Source organism: Salvelinus fontinalis, unplaced genomic scaffold, assembly GCF_029448725.1.
Source record: "Salvelinus fontinalis isolate EN_2023a unplaced genomic scaffold, ASM2944872v1 scaffold_0002, whole genome shotgun sequence".
Lineage (NCBI taxonomy): Eukaryota > Metazoa > Chordata > Actinopteri > Salmoniformes > Salmonidae > Salvelinus > Salvelinus fontinalis.
In genome coordinates this window covers 1257527-1281409 of record NW_026600211.1, presented here as the reverse complement: position 1 = coordinate 1281409, position 23883 = coordinate 1257527, and the positions used below count along the sequence as shown (strand labels likewise).

Sequence of the window (23883 nt, the reverse complement as noted above, 5' to 3'; positions counted from 1 at the left end):
AAGAGGGAGGACATTGAAAGAGGAAGACAAATAAATGCAGACAGCAGGAAGGGAGGAGGTACAAAACAAAAAGAGGACAGAGGGCAGATAGATGGATGAGAGGAGACAGGAATAGAAAAGGAGACGAGACTGAAAAAGGTGTAAAGACAGCAAGGATGAAAGACTATGGGGGGAGGATGTACAGACAGACACTGAGGGTGTAGACTAAGGCACAGAGACAGTGAGAAAAGAAGAGTGTTTGGGAGAGAGGAAGGAGACAAGACAGAGAGAGATAATGAGCGAGGGAGAGTCAAAACAAATGGAAGAAAATGGAATGTTGAAATAGATAATGGATGGGCTTTACATAGGCCTTGGGGTTCTTCCAGGTCCTCAAAGTGCTAAAACGAGACAGCAATGTGAGAAAGGCTGACGATGGAAAAAGCAAAAAGGAGAATGCAAGACAGAGGGACACAGAGAGAGAAAGAAGGAGAGCATATACTGTATATAGATAGAAAGAACCACACAGGCCGTGGGTAAACAGTGGTGTTGCTATTTGGGCAGAACGGGAGCTAGTGGGAAGGGAGGGATACTGTGTTGGTGAGGGGTGGGAGTTAGTGGGAAGGGAGGGATACTGTGTTGGTGAGGGGTAGGAATTAGTGGGAAGGGAGGGAGGCCGTGTTGGTGAGGGGTGGGAGTTAGTGGGAAGGGAAGGAGGCAGTGTTGGTGAGTGAGGGGTGGGAGTTGGTGAGAAGGGAGGGATACTGTGTTGGTGAGGGGTGGGAGTTAGTGGGAAGGGAAGGAGGCAGTGTTGGTGAGTGAGGGGTGGGAGTTAGTGGGAAGGGAGGGAGGCCATATTGGTGAGGGGTGGGAGTTAGTTGGAAGGGAAGGAGGCAGTGTTGATGAGGGGTGGGAGTTAGTTGGAAGGGAAGGAGGCAGTGTTGGTGAGTGAGGGGTGGGAGTTAGTGGGAAGGGAGGGAGGCCGTGTTGGTGAGGGGTGGGAGTTAGTGGGAAGGGAAGGAGGCAGTGTTGGTGAGTGAGGGGTGGGAGTTAGTGGGAAGGGAGGGAGGCTGTCTTGGTGAGGGGTGGGAGTTAGTGGGAAGGGAGGGAGGCTGTCTTGGTGAGTGGTGGGAGTTAGTGGGAAGGGAGGGAGGCAGTGTTGGTGAGTGAGGGGTGGGAGTTAGTGGGAAGGGAGGGAGGCCGTGTTGGTGAGTGGTGGGAGTTAGTGGGAAGGGAGGGAGGCAGTGTTGGTGAGTGAGGGGTGGGAGTTAGTGGGAAGGGAGGGAGGCCGTGTTGGTGAGGGGTGGGAGTTAGTGGGAAGGGAAGGAGGCCGTGTTGGTGAGGGGTGGGAGTTAGTGGGAAGGGAGGGAGGCTGTCTTGGTGAGGGGTGGGAGTTAGTGGGAAGGGAGGGAGGCTGTCTTGGTGAGGGGTGGGAGTTAGTGGGAAGGGAGGGAGGCCGTGTTGGTGAGGGGTGGGAGTTAGTGGGAAGGGAAGGAGGCAGTGTTGGTGAGTGAGGGGGGTTAGTGGGAAGGGAGGGAGGCCGTGTTGATGAGGGGTGGGAGTTAGTTGGAAGGGAGGGAGGCCGTGTTGGTGAGGGGGGGGAGTTAGTGGGAAGGGAGGGAGGCTGTCTTGGTGAGGGGTGGGAGTTAGTTGGAAGGGAAGGAGGCAGTGTTGATGAGGGGTGGGAGTTAGTTGGAAGGGAAGGAGGCAGTGTTGGTGAGGGGTGGGAGTTAGTTGGAAGGGAAGGAGGCAGTGTTGATGAGGGGTGGGAGTTAGTTGGAAGGGAAGGAGGCAGTGTTGGTGAGTGAGGGGTGGGAGTTAGTGGGAAGGGAGGGAGGCCGTGTTGGTGAGGGGTGGGAGTTAGTGGGAAGGGAAGGAGGCAGTGTTGGTGAGTGAGGGGTGGGAGTTAGTGGGAAGGGAGGGAGGCTGTCTTGGTGAGGGGTGGGAGTTAGTGGGAAGGGAGGGAGGCTGTCTTGGTGAGTGGTGGGAGTTAGTGGGAAGGGAGGGAGGCAGTGTTGGTGAGTGAGGGGTGGGAGTTAGTGGGAAGGGAGGGAGGCCGTGTTGGTGAGTGGTGGGAGTTAGTGGGAAGGGAGGGAGGCAGTGTTGGTGAGTGAGGGGTGGGAGTTAGTGGGAAGGGAGGGAGGCCGTGTTGGTGAGGGGTGGGAGTTAGTGGGAAGGGAAGGAGGCCGTGTTGGTGAGGGGTGGGAGTTAGTGGGAAGGGAGGGAGGCTGTCTTGGTGAGGGGTGGGAGTTAGTGGGAAGGGAGGGAGGCTGTCTTGGTGAGGGGTGGGAGTTAGTGGGAAGGGAGGGAGGCCGTGTTGGTGAGGGGTGGGAGTTAGTGGGAAGGGAAGGAGGCAGTGTTGGTGAGTGAGGGGGGTTAGTGGGAAGGGAGGGAGGCCGTGTTGATGAGGGGTGGGAGTTAGTGGGAAGGGAGGGAGGCCGTGTTGGTGAGTGGGGGGGAGTTAGTGGGAAGGGAGGGAGGCTGTCTTGGTGAGGGGTGGGAGTTAGTGGGAAGGGAGGGAGGCTGTCTTGGTGAGGGGTGGGAGTTAGTGGGAAGGGAGGGAGGCTGTCTTGGTGAGGGGTGGGAGTTAGTGGGAAGGGAGGGAGGCTGTCTTGGTGAGGGGTGGGAGTTAGTGGGAAGGGAGGGAGGCTGTCTTGGTGAGGGGTGGGAGTTAGTGGGAAGGGAGGGAGGCTGTCTTGGTGAGGGGTGGGAGTTAGTGGGAAGGGAGGGAGGCTGTCTTGGTGAGGGGTGGGAGTTAGTGGGAAGGGAGGGAGGCTGTCTTGGTGAGGGGTGGGAGTTAGTGGGAAGGGAGGGAGGCTGTCTTGGTGAGGGGTGGGAGTTAGTTGGAAGGGAGGGAGGCTGTCTTGGTGAGGGGTGGGAGTTAGTTGGAAGGGAGGGAGGCTGTCTTGGTGAGGGGTGGGAGTTAGTTGGAAGGGAGGGAGGCTGTCTTGGTGAGGGGTGGGAGTTAGTTGGAAGGGAGGGAGGCTGTCTTGGTGAGGGGTGGGAGTTAGTTGGAAGGGAGGGAGGCTGTCTTGGTGAGGGGTGGGAGTTAGTTGGAAGGGAGGGAGGCTGTCTTGGTGAGGGGTGGGAGTTAGTTGGAAGGGAGGGAGGCTGTCTTGGTGAGGGGTGGGAGTTAGTTGGAAGGGAGGGAGGCTGTCTTGGTGAGGGGTGGGAGTTAGTTGGAAGGGAGGGAGGCTGTCTTGGTGAGGGGTGGGAGTTAGTTGGAAGGGAGGGAGGCTGTCTTGGTGAGGGGTGGGAGTTAGTTGGAAGGGAGGGAGGCTGTCTTGGTGAGGGGTGGGAGTTAGTTGGAAGGGAGGGATGCTGTGTTGGTTAGACGCTGAATGATACAGACCGTGTGCGCAGGACAGATAAGATAAGAGCAGAGACAGAGAAAGTAGAGGAAATAAGTGTTAAAGGGATAACCTAGCCCACACACACACACACAGCCAAGAAAGATTACATAACATGTTTGTTCACATACATGAATGAACCCTTAAACAATACTTTAGACTTTTAATAGTAAGGGGTCCTGACTGAACATAGCATGCTGTATGTATGTACGAACAGTACAGTACAATAGCATTGGCCTATATCCATTCATTCCTTATCACATGGCCATTATACAGTAGCCTATATCTAGCATGGTCAGAAATGAACTGAACTAGCCTGTATCTGTTAGAACATGCATGGTATTAATACAGTAGCCTAGGCCTATATTCACTTGTATCCTCTGGCCTCCTACATCAAAAGGACCTCAGGTCACCCCGTATGACTCCAGTTAATAATAACTAACGTAAACTCTCTCATTTATGGAAACAAACTTTATGGAGTGAATGGTGCTGATTAAGTTAATGAAGGCACAGTTAAAGTCTGTACACAGGATAGGAAGTAGTCGAGGCCTAACGCCATAACAAGTGCTGATTTGGCTTCATTCTCTCTCACGGTGACACTGTGCCTGTCTTTATGATGGGCATTAGAGGACATCAGACTGATTCCAACAACTGGGATGTTACAATAACCTCTGAACCTACACATATTGTGCCTGGTCTGTAACATAGCATACAAACAGACAAGATAACTGATTATAGCTGTGTTAGTGGAACACACACTTACCCGTGTCAGCAGTGATGGCGACTCCCCTGAGCAGACATTGTATAGCAGTGGACCACCTCTCAGCCTCCACCCTGGCCTCAGCCAGGTACGCCCTCACCTGCCTCCTCCTGGACACCCCCTTCCTCCGCCTCCCCGGGGGATACCAGTATAGAACCAGCAAGGGGGGAGCAGGGGCACGGGGACAGCTGCACCCTGCCAGCTCTGACAGGGGTAGTATTAGACGTGCCTCTTTACCAGGGCGGGGGGCCAGGCGCTGGACGTGGATGTGGGAGGGGGTGAGGGTCAAGGCATAGCTGGAGGCAGGAGAGGGGTTGGGGGAGGGAGAAGGGGACGACAGACCCCCAGGACCTCCAGGACTGTTGGGGCAGCTGTTGTTGCAGCTGCTGCCCGTTCCCCAGCCCCCGAACTGGCAGTGGAGTAGCGCCTCAGCTGGGGATGGGATGGGGGGCTCTGGGGAACGCATCCTTAGAGTGGGGGGCTTGACGGGAGAGGACTTCCAACCCTCAGGTTTACGGTAGGTACGGTCTGTTTCCTGACAGGTGGACGGTGTGTGAGTGTTTCATGCAGTTGGCAGTTTGTTGGATGGAATAAGTCTGTTTAAATTCAGGTAGTGATACACATGTCAGTTCATTTGGCCACTGATGGCCACCTTAAAAAGGAGAATCAAATGGAAGCACCTCTCCTTAGGATCTGCTAGGAAGACGAAAATATAACTATAGACCTGTCAGTTTGTCTTAAAAACTAAAAACACAAGTTATTTATCCCTGAAACCTCCTTAAAATCTTTCTTCCACTTCAGTGCTTGAATTTCAAAGGCAACGCCACAAAAGCACCTCTGAGTTTGACGTGTGAAATCCATCTGCACTCAAAGGAGTATTGTACGATCCAAGAAAAATAACTCCCACTGGCCTTCAGATGGAGATTATTCTCTTTAGTGTGTCAATCCAACAGAGGAACATAAAAACAATGAAAAACACCAGCCTTCACAACGCAAATGCCGAAGACAAGGATTGATCTTAGATCTGTCAATTCCAGATTATGTCTACCTTGTCCTTAAATGCTATCAGATTCTAGATTTGTCCATTTCGGAATGATCGACAGACAAGGCTTGTAAACAAAAACTATATACTTTTCCAGTTTAAAATTAAAACAGAATATATATACCCCTAAAGATGAAAAAAAATATATAACTCAAAGATATGCTTAAAATACAGTTTAAAATATCTTAGTGATGATATTTATCAATAAAGTGCAGCTTAGAAAAGACGGCTACATGTCAAACAAGTTTAAATAACATAAAATAAAACAAATCTTAAAACTATGAATCAGACAAAAATGAACACACCTTGGTCTTGCAAGGAGGCTATAGCAATTTAATTAGCACTAGATTGCAGTGGAATATTGCGTATTAAGTGCTGACGTCAAACGTCCCGGTATTCCACAGAAATGAGAGATATGTGGAGGCAGTAGTGTCAAGGTAGAATTTAAATACTCTTCAAGAGACAAGCAGGCTTTACAGTAATGAGATAGCTACGCGATCAATATCCAATTCTAAGTGTCATCCGAATGAAAAATGCCACGTAATCATAGTTGTTTTCCATCAAAGCGAGATGGAAAACCAAACAGAAAAAACTCAAATTTTACTAGATTGTGCCGGGGGGGGGGGGGTCATTCCTTGAGTTCAAGGGTCCATGTTCATGTTCCTTCACATAGATATGTATACCTAGAGAGAAACACTGGTATTAGTAATCTATTAGCTTCCAATGTGTTCCAGCAGAAAATACTCAGGCTATGTATTCAAGTTTTGAAGAAGCATAAAGGAAGGGACTAGTATCAATTTTATTTACCTTTATTTAACTAGGCAAGTCAGTTAAGAACAAATTCTTATTTTCAATGACGGCCTAGGAACAGTGGGTTAACTGCCTTGTTAAGGGGAAGAACGACAGATTTTTACCTTGTCAGTTTGGGGATTGGATCTTGCTCGGTTACAAGTCCAACACTCTAACCACTAGGCCACCTGCCGCCCTCCAATACATATGTCCCTTTAAAACTAGTACTACTAGTTTGATGGTTGTAGCCATCAATTGTTCCATTATCAATCACCCATATTAGCAAACTTATTTCATTTCAAACTACACATTTCTCTAGTATAGGCTAGCACTTATCGTAATGAACAAAATCAATAAAATGCCTGCGATAAGTGATTGGTGTCAATAATTTTTTATAATTAACCCTAACCCTGAAATTTCCATCCCTGACTATAACATTTTCCGCCAAGATAGAACTGCCAAAGGGGGCGGTGTTGCAATCTACTGCAGAGATAGCTTGCAGAGTTCTGTCTTACTATCCAGGTCTGTACCAAAACAATTCGAGCTTCTACTTCTAAAAATGCACCTTTCCAGAAGCAAGTCTCTCACCGTTGCCGCTTGCTATAGGCCACCCTCTGCCCTCAGCTGTGCCCTGGACACCATATGTGAATTGATTGCCCCCCATTTATCTTCTGAGCTCGTGCTGCTAGGTGACCTAAACTGGGACATGCTTAACACCCCGGCCATCCTACAATCTAAGCTTGATGCCCTCAATCTTACACAAATTATCAATGAACCTACCAGGTACAACCCCAAATCCGTAAACACGGGCACCCTCATAGATATCATCCTAACTAACTCGCCCTCCAAATACACCTCCGCTGTTTTCAACCAAGATCTCAGCGATCACTGCCTCCTTGCCTGCATCCGCAATGGGTCTGCGGTCAAATTACATTTTTTACATTTACATTTTAGTCATTTAGCAGACGCTCTTATCCAGAGCGACTTACAGTAGAGTGCATACATTTTATTACATTTACATTACATACTGAGACAAGGATATCCCTACCGGCCAAACCCTCCCTAACCCGGACGACGCTATGCCAATTGTGCGTCGCCCCACGGACCTCCCGGTTGCGGCCGGCTGCGACAGAGCCTGGGCGCGAACCCAGAGACTCTGGTGGCGCAGCTAGCACTGCGATGCAGTGCCCTAGACCACTGCGCCACCCGGGAGGCCCACCCCTCATCACTGTCAAACGCTCCCTAAAACACTTACATTTACATTTAAGTCATTTAGCAGACGCCCTTATCCAGAGCGACTTACACTTCAGCGAACAGGCCTTTCTAATCGACCTGGCCAGGGTATCCTGGAATGACATTGACCTCATCCCGTAGGTAGAGGATGCCTGGTTATCCTTTAAAAGTGCCTTCCTCACCATCTTAAATAAGCATGCTCCATTCAAAAAAGTTTAGAACTAGGAATAGATATAGCCCTTCGTTCACTCCAGACCTGTATGCCCTTGACCAGCACAAAAACATCCTGTGGCGTTCTGCATTAGCATCGAATAGCCCCTGTGATATGCAACTTTTCAGGGAAGTTAGGAACCAATATACACAGGCAGTTAAGAAAGCTAAGGCTAGCTTTTTCAAACAGAAATTTGCATCCTGTAGTACAAACTCAAAAAAGTTCTGGGACACTGTAAAGTCCATGGAGAATAAGAGCACCTCCTCCCAGCTGCCCACTGCACTGAGGCTAGGAAACACTGTCACTACCGATAAATTGACAATAATTGAGAATTTCTATAAGCATTTTTCTACGGCTGGCCATGCTTTCCACCTGGCTACCCCTACCCCGGTCAACAGCCCTGCGCTCCCCACAGCAACTCGCCCAAACCCCCCCCACCCAAATCCAGATAGCTGATGTTCTGAAACAGCTGCAAAATCTGGACCCCTTCAAATCAGCCGGGCTAGACAATCTGAACCCTCTCGTTCTAAAATCATTTGCCAAAATTATTGCAACCCATATTACTAGCCTGTTCAACCTCTCGTATCCTCTGAGATTCCCATAGATTGGAAAGCTGCCGTGGTCATCCCCCTCTTCAAATGGGGAGACACTCTATACCCAAACTGCTACAGACATATCTATTCTACCCTGCCTTTCTAAGGTCTTTGAAAGCCAAGTTAACAAACAGATTACCGAACATTTAGAATCTCACCGTACCTTCTCCGCTATGCAATCTGGTTTCAGAGCTGGTCATGGGTGCCTCAGCCATGCTCAAGGTCCTAGACGATATCATAACCGCCATCGATAAGAGACATTACTGTGCAGCCGTATTCATCGACCTGGCTAAGGCTTTCGACTCTGTCAATCACAACATTCTTATTGGCAGACTCAACAGCCTTGGTTTCTCAAATGATAGCCTCGCTTGGTTCACCAACTACTTCTCCGATAGAGTTCAGTGTGTCAAATCGGAGGGCCTGTTGTCCGGACCTCTGGCAGTCTCTATGGGGGTGCCACAGGGTTCAATTCTCGGGCCAACTCTCTTCTGCTGAGAGGTATACACCATTCTGTATACCTCTGGCCCTTCGTTGGACACTGTGTTAACTAACCTCCAGATGAGCTTCAATGCCATACAACTCTCCTTCCGTGGCCTCCAACTGCTCTTAAATGCAAGTAAAACTAAATGCATGCTCTTCAACCGATCGCTGCCCGCACCTGCCCACCCGTCCAGCATCACTACTCTGGACGGTTCTGACTTAGAATATGTGGACAACTACAAATACCTACGTGTCTGGTTAGACTGTAAACTCTCCTTCCAGACTCACAGTAAACATCCAAAATTAAATCTAGAATCGGCTTCCTATTTCGCAACAAAGCATCCTTCACTCATGCCGCCAAACATACCCTCGTAAAACTGACCATCCTACCAATCCTCGACTTCGGCGATGTCATTTACAAAATAGCCTCCAACACTCTACTCAACAAATTGGATACAGTCTATCACAGTGCCATCCGTTTTGTCACCAAAGCCCCATATACTACCCACCACTGCAACCTGTACTCTCTCGTTGGCTGGCCCTCGCTTCATACTCGTCGCCAAACCCACTGGCTCCAGGTCATCTACAAGTCTCTGCTAGAGAAAGCCCCGCCTTATCTCAGCTCACTGGTCACCATAGCAGCACCCGTAGCACGCGCTCCAACAGGTATATCTCACTGGTCACCCCCAAAGCCAATTCTTCCTTTGGCCGCCTCTCCTTCCAGGTCTCTGCTGCAAATGACTGGAACGAACTGCAAAAATCTCTGAAGCAGGAGACTCTTACCTCCCCCACTAGCTTTAAGCACCAGCTGACAGAGCAGCTCACAAATCACTGCACCTGTACATAGCCCATCCAATCCACCTCATCCCCATCCTGTATTTATTTATCTTGCTCCTTTGCACCCCAGTATCTCAACTTGCACATTCATCTTCTGTACATCCTACCATTCCAGTGTTTAATTGCTATATTGTAATTCATTTGCCACCATAGCCTATTTATTGCCTTACCTCTCTTATCCTACCTCATTTGCACATGCTGTATTTTATATTTTTCTACTGTATTATTGATTGTATGTTTGTTTATTCCATGTGTAGCTCTGTGTTGTTGTATGTGTCGAACTGCTTTGCTTTATCTTGGCCAGGTCGCAATTGCAAATTAGAACTAGTTCTCAACTAGCCTGCCTGGTTAAATAAAGGTGAATTAAAAAAATTCAGTGTATCGTCCCAGCTCTAGTATCAATGGCACTCTACCCAAAAGTTCCTTCATGTTTCGTTGACAAAAACATGTGCAGTAGCACCTTGTAAGGCAGTCATTATGAAAACAATAGAACTGTAGAAAACAAGGAAATGACTTTCAAATAAAATGTTCCAACAATCCAGCCGAGTGACTGAGACAGGCTCCCTCCACATGTCCTGCTTCTAAGTTTAGAGTGATGTGTATGCTTGTTTCACAGTCCGATACAGTTTTACATTGTTCCAAAAGGTGAGTGACTCTTTGGCCAGTTGCAGAAGTGAAAGCAGGGCAGCACACTCGTGACAGATTGTAGTTCAAACTGGATTAGGCAATCTGTGTGCATGCATTATTCCCATGTCCAGTATTCCTTGAAGTCATGTAAACCACACTGATTTAGAATCACACGTTCCTGAAATCTGTGCTCACTGATGCGACAACCTAATTTGGGTAAATGAACTGGTCTATTACCACGTATGCCTAATGAAATTAACCGAGTTTGGTGGACACATTGACAGATGGCGTTTGTCCAGACAGTCTTGAGTCTACCTACTTACTCTCACAATTTGTAACCAGTGGAAGTATGATTCATAGACGGATTCTTGCCCAGGACTGGCTTCGGCAGGCATAACTTGTAGCGACCTTCAAATATAGTTTACTCAGTCATCACCAATTGCTTCTTTACTAGTGAAATACTATGGACTGAAAACACAATGTGCTGGTTAACATGTAACCTGGAAAACCTTAATTCAAAGGAAAGTGTCTATCATTCAGATTCAGCTATCATAGACGATATAACATAACGGACCCATTAGAGGCTTCCCTTTAAGTACCAACTGTTATGTTCAGTCGATAACCTTTATCTAAGGTGCTGACACAATCAATACTTGGCAGATATGCAGCCTCTGATTAAAGAAAAATACTTGATGCATTTGCTCGTGCGGGTACCTTGGTGCAATACTTGGTGCATTTGCAGGGTGGCGGGTATCGCCGCTCTAATTTTGTTTTACTATGACCGTGCTTTCAACATTTAGGATTCATTTGGCAGTCTTGCACACAACATTATTTAGAAATGTGTGATCCTTTCTCAGGTGGTTAGCTAGTAGGATAGAGCTACTGACAAATAACGTTGTCTTAGAATGAAGCCATCGAGCTACTAGTATCGTAGCGATCTAACGTTAGCAAATGACAAGCGTTAACGTTAGGAATATTAATCATTGCTCAGCAGTCTACTCTATGTAACTCTTACAAACTAGTTAGCTACTTCTCAGGTTTCAAATTGTTATAGTTAGCCATGTTGATTGTGTTGACTGGTAGCTACAGTAGCCATCGCCAGGGAATACAGTATACAAACACAAAGCAGTTACCGTTCGATTGGGGTTAGCAGCAAGCTAGACTACTCAAAATATCCCAACTTGTTACAGTAGTGGATAGCATGCTAGCTAACAATGCTGTTAAATCATTTATTGGCTAGCTATAACGTTATAAACGCAACTGGTTGTTTATCCTGGATAAAAACTCGGTCTAGCCACCATATCTAACGTTAGCAGCGAGGCGCTAGCCGGATAGCCATCATTTTGTCGTTAGCTTGCTAAACAATGTCATTTCACTAACGTCAGCTAGCAAAAATATACTGGCTAGCTAGAAGGTAACGTAGCTACTTAATAGGTAAAATAATAACCGTGGGAATATTAACTGTATAGACTGAAAGACTCAAATTACCTCATTCTACCTCCCCGGCTTGCTTGCTCCGTAGGAAGGCTATGTGGTTATCCTCCAGGAAGCGTGTATGAAACACTGGAGGACTGGATAGTTTGAGCGGCGGGGAGGAAGTCCAATCCTGATAAGGAAAGACATTCGGGACCTACGGACGTTCTCCAATAGTTAACCGCGCCAGTGCACCGCATTGTGTAGGCCACAGATAATGTCATGATCGACTGAAAGTTACTGAGGACAAGACTGGACTCAAGCAGTCTAGTCAATAGTGTCCATATTCCAATGCACTCATCACCTGTCTAAATACAAATATTACAGAAGGCATTGAAAAACAATTGTATTAATAGTACTAAATGTTATAAAACTGGGCCTAGGAGTGAATAGTAATTGTAGCTTGATTCAAGTTGTCCATCAGGTTTGCACAAGATAATGTCTACAGAGTGAAGTGCTACCTACGCAAGCGCAACAAAGCTCAGAAAAAAACAAATGGACAGAGACGTCGATTGAGATGTCGATTCATTTTGTATCGCTATCTTTATTTGTATTAGATTCCAAGGAAAACAAAAGACTTTAGGCCTTGTATCCACGGCTGGATCTGCGCCCACGAGCACGCTCAAACTTCCTGCCCTTGGAGCGAATGTAGGGCCTGAGGGAGAGAAGAGATATGCCATTAATTCAGTGTTTATAAGTGTTTCAAACAACTTCCTAGATTGTGCAAATCTACCAGATTTGCATTAATGTTGATTATGTGCATTTTCCACCAACTCAATGTAAACCAAAGCAATAGTCTGGGGACAAAACTAGCAAAATACAGCTAGGCCTAATGCATTTGAAAATTATGCATTTTTCCTTCTCCGTTCCTTGAAGTAATCACTGATATGATATAACTGGGTTCGAGAAAATGAATCTAGTGGAACCCAGGCGTATACATATTTTATATTTCGTAAATTAGCATTGAGTCCATCAAATTTCTCTACACCAATAAATGTTTTGTTTGGATCAGAATGATCCGGATTCTGGAATCCTCCGTTTTGCAATTCAAGATATGGACATTTTTGAAAAATAAATAGAAAATAAAATCAGATGGATCATTCTGCTCAAGACGCCACAACATCAAGATTACTGAATCCAGATGTTCAGTGCTTTGAACAGGCCTACCTACACCTCGCCATCTACTGGACAGGTTATGGCACTACCACTAAACTGTCATAGGGAACCCGAGAGGAGTAAACTAATGTATATAGTGCCATTTGTATTTATATAAGGTTTGTGCTATTTGTATTTATATCGTAAGATTTTCACTGTATCCTGCAATTACACCTGCAACCCCTGTAGGTGACGATTAAACACGGAATCAAAAAGGTACATGCATTTACTTGCAGGGATGCAAACTGGTAAGGGCCCAAAAACGTGACAAAATTGTGTTACTCGTGATTTTCAACAATGTAGTCGCACGCGTGACTTTTTCCCTTTATGGCAGTGTCTCTCAGCCTAAGTAACCGCAAAGCCTAGTCAGACTGGCCTGTGCTCTTACAAACGAAAAGATGAATTTATCCAACGTAATAGAAGAACCATCACTGTCCGCACACCGCAACTCACCATCACGGCTAACATGTACACCCCCCCCAATTTAGTTCAGATCTACATGATTCACGTGGATGACCTATTTTGAAATCATCCCTGTATTTGACACTTCTCAATACAAACAAGTTGCAACATTCAGTACCTATACTGCATTCAGATGTAAGAGTATTTTAAACCTCCTCACCTTAGTTATATTGACATATCTTGGTTGCAGTGCCTTTCACCTTTATAAACCCACCCTGAATGCACCCTTCTAGTGGGATCAGGGTTATCGCCAACTAAAACAACCCTAATCACTACCTTTTGAGTTTTGAAAAACGCACAAACAAATTATCCTGATTAAAGGTCAGATTGGATTACAAAACCCAAATCCCTATACAGAGGATCCAAATCTCATTTACCAGTTTTGAAATACTAAATTCTAACAATTAATTAAATCCGAGTGCTGTTTTTTAACACTGGGCTCAGGGGCTAATTCAGCGAGGTGCAACATATAGATTAGAACACTGTAGACAAACTGACAATTGTTTCTACATGACAAGAGAAACATGTTTGTCCTTCTCTACAAAATGCACATCTAGTATCCTCATTCTAAAGTAGGGCCCTCCACAACAAGCCCCTGTACTAACAAAACATCTTATCCAAGTTCTCAATATTCAGAAATTGTCCTTCGTTTAAAAACATTGGTGATTTTCAGTGAAAACCAAACTGGAACGAAAATGTCAAACAATTTGGAAAACATTCTCTAAGTTGATAGATATTGAACGAAACCCTAGGAGAGCAGCAATCTCAAGAAAGGGGTACAATACTCACTTGGTGTGGCTGTGGGGGGTTCCACAGGCTTTTCCAAAATGCCTGTACACCTCTCTGCCCTTACGGGGTCCTGAAAGAAGGAAAACAAGTGAGTTTCAGACCAGAGTAACAGGGTTGTCACTACTCAATAGCCACAAAGCCAAAATTGCCTATGATGTAAAAATGAATGAACACAAAATTAGCCTTTTGGCCTTAATTTAGGCAGATTTAGGTTAGCAGTATGGTTAAGGTTAGGTTTAAGAGAAGTTGTAGAAATAGGCAGGGTTTAGCCATAATCAGACTGTGGCGGTGATAACAGTAACAGGACTGTAGAGCAAAGGTATTCCCAGCATAACAGAATATTCCCAGAATAACTTTAAACTTGAACATTGTTCAAACTAGCAGTGTTCTTACCTGACAGCAGCACTGTGCCCTGTCCTTTGGGGGCAGCCAGAGCCAGCTGGTCAAAGGTCATGACCTGACCGCCGGCCTTCAGGATCCTGCGGCGAGCGCCGTCAGTCACCTTCAGAGCGCACACCTGAGGGAAGGGAGAACAGAGCACGTTTAGCAACTCATGTTAACACTTAATTAATTTTCAGTGAAGTAGGCTAACCCTAGCTCGGAAGAGCTACCTAGTTACAGGGTGGGAAGGCTTTTGTTGTAGCCCAACACCAGATTAAAATAGTCAGGGGTGTATCTACTCCGCCGATTGTTGCAAAACATTTCTTAAACTGGAAGCAAAGGGAATGGGGAGGGACCTACCGGAATTTGTCCAATAGAAACGCTAGTTTTGTTTCCATTTGGCTCTTAAACAGTTTCCGCAATAAATACACCCCAGGTTAAACCAAGTGTTACTGCTGGAGCAAAAGCCTGACCCAAACAGGCATCCAGTAAGTAAAAACAACCTTTACCTTGAGCTTGGGGATATCCTGAATTCTGACATCATCAGTGACGGTTCCCACGACAACTGCGGTTCTGTTCTCACGACCAGGCAGTTTCATTTTACGGATCTGAAAAGGACGGCAAATAGTTCAGAAGAAGAACAACCGCCACACAGTAAAGATAAATACTAAGATGCTTTCACTTTGCTGTGTATTCATATCAACAAATCTGGAAGGACATTGTCCCGGTTTCCCGATAGCAACGGAACTTGGGCTAACGAGGGTTAATTGATGCATCGTTCCTACAAACTGGCAAATATGTAACACCAGTATCCCAAAAACACCACTCAGAGAGAACGTTCGCAAGTGCATGGTTGGAGCTGCCTCGATACTGATCGGAACGAAAGAAAGGCAGCTCTCAGATCAACTTTCTCCATTCAAATCATACTGACGACAGATCAGACCCTAGAGGGATATTACCACCGTTGACTACAAATATTTAGGAAGTTTTGTCTAATGCTGACCCAATAATAATGCACCAAATAAGATTTGTCATCATTGCACACGTTACACATGAAATATTGAGGCAAAATCCAAACTATAAAAATATAACTAATTGATCAAATAAATTTAGATGACTGAAATAGGCATATGTTTTATATGTAGCCTGTGTGTTATCATATCCTGTGTGACCTGGCTGGACTCAAGCCTGGGGGGAGGGGGGGGGGGGGGGGTGTACAGTTCAAACACATACAGATTATTAATATATTAGGCAAGGCTCTTTGATTTACATATATTCTTTTAAATGTCCCAGAGACCCGCTAGAGTCTAGACCGTTGTCATAGTCCTGGAGGGCCGATGACACTCTTTCCATAGTCAACAAATCCATGACTTCCATGCTGGAGCACTGTGGATTACACCCTCTCCAATTCAGAAGAATTGTTGATTTAACTGATAGGAAGGCCAGTACAGTGATGTTGCGTGGTTCTAGGTTAGATATTGTCCACCCTACTTCCTAGCAGTCACACTACAGGACAGACAACATATCTACCTCAGTCCACAATCTCTTGACATCTGGACATTTCCATAAAATATGCATTTGTGTACCAACCTCACCGCAGCCATGCCAACACAATTCTGAAAGGCTTTGATCCTTTTTTTTTTTTTTTTTACCTGTGAGGTGTAATATAAGACCATGTAAGACCATTTGAATAATTTTATACCTGACACGGACCCGATGGCGCACACACATTTATTTTGTCCCTCTACACCAAACGCGATCACGACACGCAGGTTAAAATAGCAAAACAAACTCTGAACCAATGACATTAATTTGGGGACAGGTCGAAAAGCATTAAACATGGATGGCAATTTAGCTAGTTAGCTTGCTAGCTAATTTTTCCTATTTAGCTAGTTTGCTGTTGCTAGCTAATTTGTCCTGGGAAATAAACATTGAGTTGTTATTTTACCTGAAATGCACAAGCTCCTCTACTCCGCCAATTAATTCACACATAAAACGGCCAACCCAATCGTTTCTAGTCATCTCTCCTCCTTCCAGGCCTTTTCCTCTTTGAACTTATATGGTGATTGGCATCTAAACTTTCATAGTATTACCACGACTACCGGCAAAACAGTTCGTCTTTCAATCACCCACGTAGGTATAACCAATAAGGAGATGGCACATGGGCACCTGCTTCTATAAACCAATGAGGAGATGGGAGAGGCAGGACTTTCAGCGCGATCTGCGTCAGAAATAGAAAGGAGTTCTATTTTAGCCCTTGGGATCGCAGATGCTCTTGGCGCGAGCAGTGTGGGTGCAATAATGGAATAACATGGATTTCTAAATTTATTTTGCAACGCTCACGCACGTGACGTGTCCGGTCTGGTCAGCATGTTACAGTTGGATATCAATATTTATCCATATTGCATCCCACTGTACTGCGGTGAGAGATACACCCAAGTCCTGTTCCCAATGTAACGGAGTAGGGATGTTGCTGTTTGGGGAGGAGAGACCAACCAGCTTGTATAAGGTGTAAACCGTTCCTTTCCCATTAGCAGCACCCCTTAGTTTGTTGTCCATCACTTTTAGATCCCACATCAACAACATGAGGAAATAGATTATTGATTTAAGTTGCAAATAAGGTAGAATTGCCATATTATTTAAGACAAACTCTGCTATCAACTCTTTAAAAGTGGTTTGATATCACCATCCCTTACGACCTGCCCCACCTGACTGATGTTTTGGCATAGCCAGGTAATATTAGCCAATGTCTTTCTCCCTGTAGTAAACAAGGAGTTGTTCCATATTGGACATGAGGGATGCTTCATAGATAACCTTTTATGAAGTATCTTTACCACGTCACATGAAAACTCAAGTGGGTTATCTTACAGTAGCACTTGGGGAAATACCATAATGATGATATAGAGATCAAATTACTGTCACAAGACAAGTAATACAAATAAACAAGAACAGCTAATCCACACTTGCTTCTTGACATGGACAGTTTATGGTTAATTATTGGTTTCGTATCTTTCCACAATAAGCCAGAAAATAAACTACACGTCTCTTTAAACCAGTACTGAGGGAATTGAAGGGGTACAGCGGACATAAGAAATGGTAGCCTAGGGAGTATGTTCTTATCACCTCTGCTTGTCCCCATAGTGATAAAATCTCTTAACGTCATCCCTAATGAGCTGTAGCACCCTTGGTATCGTACAGCTGGGATTTGACAGTGTTTGTAGTCAACTTTGTTCTGAAGTTATCTGCGGTCATAAACATCTTGATTCCATGTTTAGTGGAGATCGTGTGTATAAAGTGACGCAGAGGGGCAAAAAAAAAAGCATCCAACGGACACTCGGTAAATAACGAGCGGTTTCAAGTCCAATTTTAGTAACAACGGTTTTGGGTCTTAAGATGCATTTAGTCTTAACTTCACCTGAGTAGGGTGCAGCCTTCAGAATTTTGGATGAAAAGCGTGCCCAAATTAACCTCTACTGCCTCAGAAACCCGGATCCGGGAGCACCCCCCACCCCCCCCACACTGATTAGCATAGCTAGCATAGCTTCACAAGTAAATAGTAGCATCTAAATATCATTAAATCACAAGTCCAAGACACCAGATGAAAGATACAGATCTTGTGAAGAAAGCCACCATTTCAGATTTTTAAAATGTTTTACAGGGAAGACAAAATATGTAAATCTATTAGCTAAACAGTTAGCAAAATACACCACTTTTCTAACTCCATCAGTTTCTTACTACTTCAGGTGCTATCACCAATTCGGCTAACCTAAGATATTGATAGCCACTAACAAAGAAAAAACCTCTTTAGATGACAGTCTGATAACATATTTATGGTATAGGATAGGTTTTGTTAGAAAAAAGTGCATATTTCAGGTAGAAATCACAGTTTACAATTGCACCTACCATCACAAGACGACTAGAATTACTATAGAGAGCAACGTGTATGACCAATTTACTCTTAATAAAACATTTCATAAGAATAGACAAAGCATAGCAATGGAAAGACCCAGATCTTGTGATTCCAGACAATATTTCAGATTTTCTAAGCGTTTTACAGCGAAAACACAATAAATCGATAAGTTAGCATACCACATGTGAAAACGTTACCAGAGCATCGATTCCAGCCAAAGAGCGCTATAACGTAATCACCGCCAAAATATATTAATTTTTTCACTAACCTTCTCAGAATTCTTCCGATGACACTCCTGTAACATCATTTTACAACATACATATACAGTTTGTTCGAAAAGGTGCATATTTAGCCATACAAAACCGTGGTTACACAATAAAAATACTAGGAAATCAAGCCTCAATATGTCTGACGTCATCTATCAGAGTGATCTAGTTTAATTGAAAGCTAATCATATACTTGACTAAAAAATACAGGGTTGACAGGAATCGAAAGACAAATTAGTTCTTAATGCAACCGCTGACTTACATTTTTAAAATTATCCTTACTTTTCAATACAGGGTTCGCCAAGTGACGCGATAACAAACAAAATGGCGAAATATGCGTTTAAAATATTTCGACAGAACAACGATTTATCATATTAAATATTGCTTACTTTGAGCTGTTCTTCCATCAGATTCTTGGGCAATGTAACCTTTCTATGTTGTAATCTTCTTTTGGTCGATAGATGTCCTCTGTCCTTTGAAATATCCACTAACGATCGAACGGGACCACAAAACGTGTCCAAAGTTTCAGAGTGCACAACAAAGAAATTCCTCAAAATCGCACTAAACGGATATAAATTGCTATAAAACGGTTCAAATTAACTACATTATGATGTTTTTAACAACTATAACGACTGAAAACATGACCGGAGAAATATCACTCTCTAAAAAACGATTTGGAAGGAGGCAGGTCTGATGTCCATTTGGCGCATGACGCATGCAGGGAGAGAGCGGTACTTCTACGTTTTCGTGAATTATAGTGGCTGTGATTGTGCAATCGACTCCATTCAAAACGTGATGACGTACAGACACCCAGAGGAAGACGTAGGCAGTGTCGGTTTCTTCATAGCATTCACTGTCGCCTTAAAAACAGACTCCAGATCAGAGGTAAAAATTTCTGAAATCTGACCCGTCATGAAAAGTGCTGTAGATATTGTTCTGTACCACTCAGAGACAAAATTTCAACGCTTAGAGAAACTAGAAAGTGTTTTCTATCCAATAATAACAATAATATGCATATTGTACGATCAAGAATTTAGCACGAGGCAGTTTAATTTGGAGACCCAAATATGCTAATGCAGAACAGCACCCCCTATAGTTCCAAGAAGTTAAACTGCCTGCTTTGGCCCAGAAGCTAGGATATGCATATAATTAGTAGATTTGGACAGAAAACTCTAAAGTTTCCAAAACTGTTAAAATAATGTCTGAGTATAACCGAACTGATATGGCAGGCAAAAACCTGAGGAAGATCTAACCAGGAAGTACTATTATTTTGAAAGGCTGTTTTTCCATTGAAAGCCTATCCACCATACAAAGACTTAGGACCCAGTTCACGATATCTATGGCTTCCTCTACATGTGGCCAGTCTTTAGGCATTGTTTCAGGCTCTTACTCTGAAAAATGAGGGAGATACAGCACTTTCAATGAGAGACCAGTGGAAATTTCCAGCCATGAGTCCTGCGCATGTTCGGGAGCGCTCATTTCTTGTTTCTCCTTTTCTATAGACAAAGCTTTTGTCCGGTTGAAATATTATTGATGATTTATGACAAAAACAACCTGAATATTCATTTTAAACATCGTTTGACATGTTTCTACTAACTTTAATTGTACTTTTTGACTTTGTCTTGATGTTGAGAGCGCGCATTGTGCCTTTGGATTTCTGAACTAAACGCGGACATAAAGAGGGACATTTTCGAACAAAACGAATATTTATTGTCTAACATGGAGACCTGGGAGTAACACCAGATGAAGATCAAAGGTAAGTGAGTAATTTAAACGCTATTTCTGACTTTTGTGAGCCCTCTCCTTGGCTGGAAAATGGCTGTATGGTTTTTGTGGCTAGGCGCAGACCTAACATAATCGCATCGTGTGCTTTCGAAGGTAGATCAAAGGTAAGTGATTAATTTTAACGCTATTTCTGACTTTTGTGAGCCCTCTCCTTGGCTGGAAAATGGCTGTATGGTTTTTGTGGCTAGGCGCAGACCTAACATAATCGCATCGTGTGCTTTCGCCGTAAAGCCTTTTTGAAATCTGACACAGCGGTTGCATTAAGGAGAAGTGTCTTTAAATGTATGTTAATCTCTCTGGGATATGTGGGACACTAGCGTTCCAACATCCAGTGAAAATGCAGCACGCCAAATTAAAATAAATTACTATAAAAAAAAATACTTTTATGAAATCACACATTCAATATACCAAATTAAAGCTACTTGTTGTGAATCCAGCCAATGTGTCAGATTTCAAAAATTCTTTACGACGAAAGCAAACGATGCTATTATCTGAGGATAGCACCACAGCAAACAAACACAGACCATCATATTTCAACCCTCCAAGCGCGACACAAAACGCAGAAATAAAGATATAATTCATGCCTTACCTTTGACGAGCTTCTTCTGTTGGCACTCCAATATGTCCCATAAACATCACAAATGGTCATTTTGTTCGATTAATTCTGTCGACATATACCCAAAATGTCCATTTATTTGGCGCGTTTGATCCAGAAAAACACCGGTTCCAACTCGAGCAACATGACTACAAAAGTTACCTGTAAGCTTTGTCCAAACATTTCAAACTTTTTGGGTAATACAACTTTAGGTATTTTTTTAACGTAAATAATCAATACAATTAAAGAGGGGATGATCTGTGTTCAATACCGGAGGAAAACAAAGTGTAGCTAGCTTTCAGAGCACGCGCCTCTAACAAAGCGTACACTTCCCTCGAGCCTCATTCTGAACATGGCTACTTCTTCATTTATCAAAGGAAAAACCTCAAACAATTTCTAAAGACTGACATCCAGTGGAAGCGATAGGAACTGCAAGAAGGTCCCTTAGAAATCTGGATTCCCAATGAAAACCCATTGAAAAGAGAGTGAGTAGCAGGCAGTTTAATTTGGGCACGCTTTTCATCCAAAATTCCAAATGCTGCCCCCTGTCCTAGAGAAGTTAAACACTTGTATCTTAGATCAATGTTTATGATGAGTATTTCTGTAATTTGATGTGGCGCTCTGCAATTTCACCAGATGTTTGTTTGAGACATGCATTTCTGAACATAACACGCCAATGTAAACAGATTTTTGGACATAAATGTGAACTTTATCGAACAAAACATACATGTATTGTGTAACATGAAGTCCTATGAGTGCCATCTGATGAAGATCAAAGGTTAATGATTAATTTAATCGCTATTTCTGACTTGTGTGCCCTCTCCTTGGCTGGAAAATGGCTGTATGGTTTTCTAACGTCCCACTTGTACCAGAGAGGTTAAGATGCATTTGGGAAACTGGGCCATTACATTTAAGTCATTTAGCAGACGCTGTTATTCAGAGACACTTAGAGGAGAACTAAGTGCATGACAGACTTTTCATCTAGTGGGCTTGGAACCAGCGACTTTTCGGTTACTGGCCCAATGCTCTTAAACCACTAGGCTACCTGCCACCCCAACTGGGACATGTTCAAGAAGCCACGTAAGAGGTGGAAAGATCTTCAGCTCACTCAAAAGGTACCAAATCATCAGAAGGGAAATTAACCATGACATAGGAGTCAAAGGTCAAAAGAGAATCATAACTAGAATGTTTGAGCAAGGAAGTATAAAAAAAGAAGCATTGTAGCGCAACAGACATAAGCAGGAGTACCAGCTGAAGTTGTCCTCCCACTTGTACTGTTGCCCTCTTAAGTCTTTGAATCTATGAACTTGACTGCCATTCAATTGAGTTGATTGTAGCAATTTGATTCTGTAGCATGTTAAAAACACAGCAAAGTGAGGGATAGGTGTAACTCACCATGCGAGACACCGATATCGGAGGCCTGTGGGTCCTGCTCATGAAGAGCCTCCTGAGGACCACCTTGTTGAAGGGAGCAGTGGAGCGACGGGCCAGGAATCTGTACAGCTGTGGGGACGAGAACATACATTTAAAAACATTTTATTTTACCCCCTTTTTCGTGGTATCCAATCGCTAGTAATTACTATCTTGTCTCATCGCTACAACTCCCGTACGGGCTCGGGAGAGACGAAGGTCGAAAGCCATGCGTCCTCCGAAGCACAACCCAACCAAGCCGCACTTCTTCTTAACACAGCGCGCCTCCAACCCAGAAGCCAGTCACACCAATGTGTCGGAGGAAACACCGTGTACCTGGCCCCCTTGGTTAGCGCGCACTGCGCCTGGCCCGCCACAGGAGTCGCTGGAGCGCGATGAGACAAGGATATCCCTACCGGTCAAACCCTCCCTAACCCGGACGACGCTATGCCAATTATGCGTCGCCCCACGGACCTCCCGGTCACGGCCGGGTGCGACAGAGCCTGGGCGCGAACCCAGAGACTCTGGTGGCGCAGCTAGCACTGCAGTGCCCTAGACCACTGCGCCAGAACATACATTTTTTAAAGTAGAAACTATTGACTACTCAATGTAAATGTCCACAAGGGTTACTCTGAGCTATGTGCTGCATAGATTTTTTTTTATACAATTAACCAAAAAAAAGGCTAACATTAAGATGGGAAAATCAACAACTTAGTTGTCAGACTACTTGTTTACATGACAATGCTTTAATGTGAACTTGAATCACAATGTATAAAGGTTGTGACACTTACCTTGACCAGGAGCCTCAGGTAGATATCCTGACTCTTGGGCTCCTTTCGGTGCACCTTACGGTCCTTGTTGTGTCGGATGTCGACTCCCTGTGAATAGAGATGGTGCAGGTAAATACATGAGAGCTTGCCATGCACTGATCAATTAAAAACCTAATTATTAGTTACAGTGTTAATGACATTTCTGATCACTGTGCAAGGAAATGTACCTTTGCATACTTCTGAACCCTATGCTTTATGGCTAGGCCTCAAACGATAGACCACGTCTACTAACGTTACAGTGTAACCCATACCTAAACAGCACCCAAATCATTCATACCCAACTTGAATTTGGCAGCATAGCGTCAAGCATAACGTTGCCGTCTCATACACAGCCGCTAACTAGCGAGCCAGCGAAGTAAGCAACATAGTTCACCAACACTGGTCAAATGGCACGTTTTCAATTAGGGCCATCTTACCTAGTCAGGTAGCCGATAAATTCTAACTTGGAGAAGCCCCAAAACGAATATACAAAAGTTACCGACATTTCTCGAACAGCAGTACCATTATTTCAATATCTTGTGTCTAAGTTACACGCTGTCTTTCAGGAATTAGTGAGAATACCCGGTAGCAAGCTAACTACTGTGACGCTAACCACCGGTAGTGAAGGACTGAACCGTATCATTAAAACCCCAAATAGTATTGCAATACCATCCGGTTTTCAAACCAAAGACATCAAGGCAATTAGATACATGGAAATGGTTGAGTTGTGCTACTGTAAAAGTGAGGATGGACTCAGATTATCAAGTCGGAGCATTAACGATGTTTTCAGAAGCTGTACCTACCATCTTGGACTCAGAGTGGAAAGGGAAAAGGAAGAGTCGCTGTCTCGCGATAAACACTTCTCCGCGATTACGGAGGTCACACTTGTTTTCGTTGGCTGTTTTGCTATTACTTCCTGTGTGATCATCACGTCGTCAAAAGTCATTATA

General features: G+C 44.3%; 2 protein-coding genes across 2 annotated transcripts in view; both read right to left on the bottom strand.

Moving 5' to 3' along the window:
- The window catches only part of LOC129841892 (sphingosine kinase 2-like), a 37599-nt gene extending 26108 nt beyond the window's left edge, over positions 1 to 11491 (bottom strand). The window contains exons 1-2 of the mRNA XM_055910239.1: positions 11387 to 11491; positions 4090 to 5811 (exon numbers count right to left, since the gene is read on the bottom strand). Coding sequence (XP_055766214.1) covers positions 4090 to 4552 — 463 coding nt within the window. The 5' untranslated portion in view covers positions 4553 to 5811; positions 11387 to 11491. The remainder of the gene's footprint in view (positions 1 to 4089; positions 5812 to 11386) is intronic.
- A 392-nt stretch (positions 11492 to 11883) lies between these two features.
- Positions 11884 to 23862, bottom strand: LOC129841851 (60S ribosomal protein L18; the record flags this gene model as incomplete). Its single annotated transcript, XM_055910171.1, has 7 exons — positions 11884 to 12026; positions 13778 to 13847; positions 14171 to 14294; positions 14668 to 14766; positions 22110 to 22217; positions 22916 to 23002; positions 23737 to 23862. Coding segments are annotated over 7 exons (690 nt in total), but the record flags the coding sequence as incomplete, so codon positions are not given.
- Positions 23863 to 23883: the final 21 nt, after the last annotated feature.